At 40.4% G+C, this 5,864-nt stretch overlaps 1 protein-coding gene across 1 annotated transcript; it reads left to right on the top strand.

The window, feature by feature from the left end:
• Positions 1-655: 655 nt before the first annotated feature.
• LOC104952916 (exportin-1-like) lies at positions 656-5,658 on the top strand (the record flags this gene model as incomplete). The annotated part of the gene is made up of 4 exons (XM_010779822.1): positions 656-745; positions 849-968; positions 1,744-1,872; positions 5,500-5,658. Coding segments are annotated over exons 1-4 (498 nt in total), but the record flags the coding sequence as incomplete, so codon positions are not given.
• Positions 5,659-5,864: the final 206 nt, after the last annotated feature.

The raw sequence follows: 5,864 nt of genomic DNA, 5'->3' as shown, positions 1-5,864 counted from the left end.
GGGGCGTGGTTTGCAATTCGCCCAGTCAATAGGAATTGGTACTTTTTTGGTACCAGCTCTCTAGCAGGCACTAAAAATGGTGGTAAAAGTTCCCGGCACTAAGTACTCTTTTTGGTGTGAACGCGACATAAGGGGTACTAACGGAACTAAACGGGAAAAGTACTCCGGTGTGAACGCGCCTAATGAATGGACATGTTATTGAATTGCAATTTGGACTAATGTCATATTTTGTAAAGGTGAAATGTGTGAACTTATCTGTATGTAGTATTGTGGTGCTGCAGCGAGTCATGTCAACAAATCCATGTCTGGTACACATCCTCTTAAAAAAATCAAACCATTAATATTTAAATAATTTTTTTTACTGAAAATGAGTGTGTGTTTAAAAAAATGATCCTTCCTGCTCAATATCAGTACAAATATTTGTATTCTGCATCCCTTAGTGTGACTTATGTGAAGTGTTGAGTTGGTGCAGTTTGATCGAATGCTTTGTCAATCCCTTCTGCAAATAAAAAGTATACATTTTTGGCACTGAAATACAGAAAGCTGCTTATTTTTAAAGAATAACAATCGTTTATATGGGGAAAAATGATTCCTCTTGGTACCAGATTTTGTGTGTTATGCAGAAATGTCCACATATTCTAAAACGTTTTAAGACATGACTACCATCACTGATGTTCCCTACCTTTTGTTTCTCAGCATGTGCAACGAGTTCTCCTCCATATTCCAGCTGTGCCAGTTTGTGATGGTAAGACATGAATTAATTAATGAAACCAAACTCTCCTCAGCCACTGATGTTTTAATTAAACCCACAATCTATTCTAATGCACATTTCTTCTTTCTCTGAATAGGAAAACTCCCAGAATGCACCGCTGGTCCACGCCACACTAGAGACTCTGCTCCGCTTCCTGAATTGGATTCCTTTAGGTTACATCTTCGAGACCAAGCTCATCAGCACTCTGGTCTACAAGGTAAAGCAGAACATATCCATTCAGATGAACAAAACTGAGGGTTAGACATTTGTATCATTTTCTTAATCTCAGTGATAGAAATGTGTTGTTGATGGTCCACAAATACAAAGTAAAAACACGCAGTTCACATAAATAAAACTGTATTGTACTTTTGAGTTTTGAAAGGGAATATAGCCGATTCCACAGATGTTTACTTCTCCCTGTTCTTTTTGTGTATCATGCAAAAGCCCTACTTTAGTTCTAGGTGACATAAAACATCTACTTTTGTGCTTAACTGTTGCTTTGTGTCATTGTTTGTTTGTTTGTTTGTTTGATACAATGAGTCGCATGGATTAATGGATTTATTGATGGATAGAAAATTATTCACCAAACTTGGATTATTTCAGTAATTTTCCAATGGAAAGACAATCACTGGTGTCAGCTTCTTATATTTAGGAATTTGGGGATTTTCTCAAGTTTGATTTCTTCTTAATTGAATGTCTGCAGTTCATTTGAGGAGGCTACCACTGGGAAATCCTGATGGACACTTGTTTCATTACACTTTATAGACCAGGCCATTCACTCAAACGGATGAATAGATAATTAAAGCTATTTTTAGCTCCAGCCCTAGTTTGGTCTGCTAGGAGTGTCTGTAACGGTTTACTATCATTACTGAATGTTAAAACTGCCATTCATCATGGAGAAATAAGGAGTAGTGATTAACAAAACAGACAGGACAGTAAACCTCTCCAGTTGACCTCTGACCTGACCTGTTGTTTGTATTCCTGTGTTTCAGTTCTTGAATGTGCCCATGTTTCGCAACGTTACGCTGAAATGTTTGACAGAGATCGCCGGCGTGAGCGTCAACCAGTACGAGGAGCAATTTGTCAACCAGTTCACCCTCACCATGGGCCAGCTTAAACAGGTACACACACACACACACACACACACACACACACACACACAGCACTCTCACCATGGGCCAGCTTAAACAGGTACACACACACACACACAGCACTCTCATTATGAGTGGTGCTTTAGTTAATTGCACTCAGAATGATTACACACAAGCACAGTTCCACATGTCCACTCTGTTATTAGTCACACAAACACACAATTTGTGCAACCCTCCTCAGTTTCCTACCTCACACACACTAGGTACAGTCTGCACTCTCAATGGTGCTGTCAGCTTGTTGTTGCACACAAACACACACAATACAAACACACTCACACTTAACATTGTCATGCAGTGTAAGCAGTTTTCTGTTTGTTCACTGTAATTACAAGTGGACAAGAATAACAGTGAACGTGTGTTTAAGTGTTTTTATGAGAAGACGCAGTGGAAAGCTTTAGGAAGAATTTCCAAAAAAACGAGTGGAGTTCTTTGTTAGTATTTTCAGTGTCTTTGTTTGATTGAAATATGACGTTCTGCAGGCAATTAGATAATACTTTATTTATGCCCAAGGCAATTATTGTGCATTACAAAATATACAAATGAACATAATAATACTAACAGTGCAGTAAAAAGAGCAAACAGGGTTCCCGCGGGGTCTTAAAAAGTCTTACATTTGATAATCAGAATTTAAGGCCTTATAAAGTCTTAAATATGACAAAAAAATAAGAAAGGTCTTAAATATGATTTCAGAAGGTCCCCCCAACAATCTGTATTGAATTAAATCAACATGGAACCAGTAATCGCCAACTATGTTTCCCCCGGCCCCTCATCGGAGAACACCCAGCTAGTAACCTAGCAACCAAGCTTCAGCTAGCGGCAGTCAGAAACTCAGGTATCTTCGAATCTACTTACAAATAAATATGGGGAAATGTAAGTTCAACCGTATTTTGTTGGAAAACATCAAATGTAGTGCTTGGTTGAAACCAGTGGAGGGAACGTGTTTGAAGCCCTCCGCAGCTTTTGCAAAAATACCGTTTGTTTTGCTAATGTAGCGTTAGCTAGTGCAGCGTTAGCTAGTGCAGCAGCTCCCGCACCAACACCGGGGGACCTCCGGGCGACGTTTGGGTCTACGTCAACCCTAAAAGCGGAGGTGCTGTGGACGCTAAATACCGTAGCTAAACACCAATCATACAACAGCAACGATGACAGATTGTAGCCAAGACAGAAGAGCTCTGAATTTAGCTCTTGTCACTCTCACACACACACCCTGTTTGTCTAACACGCTAACATAGTTCTGTGTACTGTTATGCTGTTATGTTCAGTCATTGTTCTTATGTTGAACATGAATACATTTACTTTAAGTAATTATGGGGCATATTTCTTCTTTCATAGCAATTTTCCTTCATACTTTCTTGCCGTGAAATAGGTCTTAAATTCTTTTCAAAGTGGTCTTAAAAAGGTCTTAAAGTCTTACATCGGAGTTGGTGAAACCTGCAGGAACCCTGAGCAAATAAAAAAACGAACTACAAGAAACAAAGATTGACAAATAATGAATGTAAAATGTAAAAAGCGGTGCCATAATGAATGTATTCAGTCCAGAGTGAAAGTGACCCTTCAGGTTATGATGTATGTCAATCCTCTGACGGGTGTGTTGCCTCCACCCCTCACACACCTTCAGAGAATATGCTTTACAGACCGCCTCGGGCTCAAGACATGACAGGCAACACGAAGGATTACTCTCCATGAGTCTTTAATTGCTTTAATGTTTTTACAAGATCGTGTTCAGCAAAGCACTGCAATCATCCTGGTTTCATACAACATAGAAATCTTTAAACCAATATTAGATTTTTTAAATGTAATGTTCCAAGAAGGGGAGAAAGACCTGTGAGAATCTGCCTTTTTATTATGGTGTAAAGGCAGATTCAGTCTAACGTTCTTTTAGTTTACGAAGGAGCATCAGAGCCACACATGCTGCTCTAGTAGGCAGGCTTCATTTCTTTAAAACCATTGCTTTACAGGAGGAACAGGGTAATTAGAAACAAAAGACAAAGTGTACAAAGGCACAATATTTGAACCAGCAAAACCAGAGAAAGCTGGAGAAAACCAGTACGAAATAATAATCAGCAAATCCTCTTGAGACTCTCTACGGGGTTTTATCTGTCTGTCGACGCCCAGTCTCATAAAACAAATCAGGCATCAGCCGGCACACATCTTTAAAATACGACTTGTCAAACCTTTGAAGTTGAAATCTTGTATTTAATAACCACGTTGTCTGTTTCTGGAAGCATAACCCTTACTTCCAATTGTCTCAGTGTATTACCCATCAGCATGTACACACACCTCACCAAGTGGATGCAAACAGCTCCACCTGTCTGCAGCTGCTGTCACTGTAGGAAGGAGTCAGGGAAGGGACTTGTGTGTACATTACATTACATGTCACTTGTTAGACACTTACATACTCAATACTGTGGGCAATCCCCACAGGAGCAACTTGGGGTGAAGTGTCTCAGGGACACAACGACATGCTGACTGTAGTGGGGTTTGAACCTGATGTGACCCCTGATTCAAAGTCCAGCACTCTACCACTTTGTGTGTGTGTGTGTGTGTGTGTGTGTGTGTGTGTGTGTGTGTGTGTGTGTGTGTGTGTGTGTGTGTGTGTGTGTGTGTGTGTGTGTGTGTGTGTGTGTGGCAAGGCGCCATGACTCCTTTACAAATCATACAATTTTTGAGGATTATTCTTGACTTGAATAATTATAGTTTCGAACAAATCATAACTCACATTTAACTTGGAAGCTTTATCCGAAGCCTCTCTTATAGTCTTTTCCATCTAATAGTGTTTGCTTGGTGGTTGCTTTATTCAAGATTCAAAGGCTTTATTGTCCTATGAACAGTAGCTACAGTGTAGATATGGCCATGAAAATGTTAAGTCACATGTTCCTCCAACAACCTACACATATAAGACATAAAACAATTGAACAGTGCGAGTTTATCTTGTAAGACCACGTAAAGGTGGGGTAGGTAACTCACTTCAGAAACACTTGTTATATTTCATCCCGATAGCAATGAATATATTAAATGCTTTGACAATAAATACATCTGTGGAAGCCGTGGCGCTGTAAAAAGCACGACCAATCATCTGAGCCGGCCCGGCTAAAGTAACTGGATGGCCTACCTGCCTGTCAGCCTTCCATCTGTGCACAAACTTATCTCGTGCCCTCATTGGTCATGTGCGCGTTCGTGTGTGTTGGAGGAGGGGCTCTGTGAGGAAGTCTGAAGGAAGGGGCTTTCAAATTCTAGCGCACTCGAGCTGGTTTCTCCATTCTTACCTACCCTACCTTTAAGTAATGCAGATGAAGTAAACTATATACATGTCCAAAAAACTAAATAGAATAAGCTAAAAGATGCAGAGACTTTTGAAAGTGAATAAATAAAAGCAGGGTTTTGTCAGTTTTAGATCTGGTAGTTTTAGAGGAAATGTTTTTCCTTGGGTGGTCTCATGGCTCCACGGTTTAAGACGCAGCATATTTACAGTAAATGCAATGTCCTCAAACAAAACACACTGGAAACAATTAAGGGACATCAAGTGGGATTAAATAAAGCTCAACTATAAATAAATAAATGTGAGTTTCTGATGTGCTGTTTTGTCTTTGTGGTCAGATGCTGCCTTTGAACACCAACATCCGAGTGGCCTACGCCAACGGGAAGGACGACGAGCAGAACTTCATCCAGAACCTCAGCCTGTTCCTCTGCACGTTCCTCAAAGAACACGGACAGCTCATCGAGAAGAGGAACAACCTGAGGGAGTCGCTCATGGAGGTACGAGGATATTGAGTTTGGTCGAGTAAACAAACCTACAGCTTTCAGCCGGTGGCGTATAATCATTTTCGCCTTGTTGAAATGAAACCTCCCTCTAAACCCTTTAGTCCTGATTACAGCTTTGCAATGACAAACATTAGGGACTGATTACAGAGGAAAGGGCCGCAATGCCTGTAGCCGTTTGTCCATTTGGATTTAGAGATCAT

The sequence above is a fragment of the Notothenia coriiceps genome, unplaced genomic scaffold, assembly GCF_000735185.1.
Source record: "Notothenia coriiceps isolate Sejong01 unplaced genomic scaffold, NC01 NC01_scaffold00020761, whole genome shotgun sequence".
NCBI lineage: Eukaryota > Metazoa > Chordata > Actinopteri > Perciformes > Nototheniidae > Notothenia > Notothenia coriiceps.
Note: the sequence above shows the minus strand (reverse complement) of the source record. Positions and strands in the feature narration are given on the sequence as shown.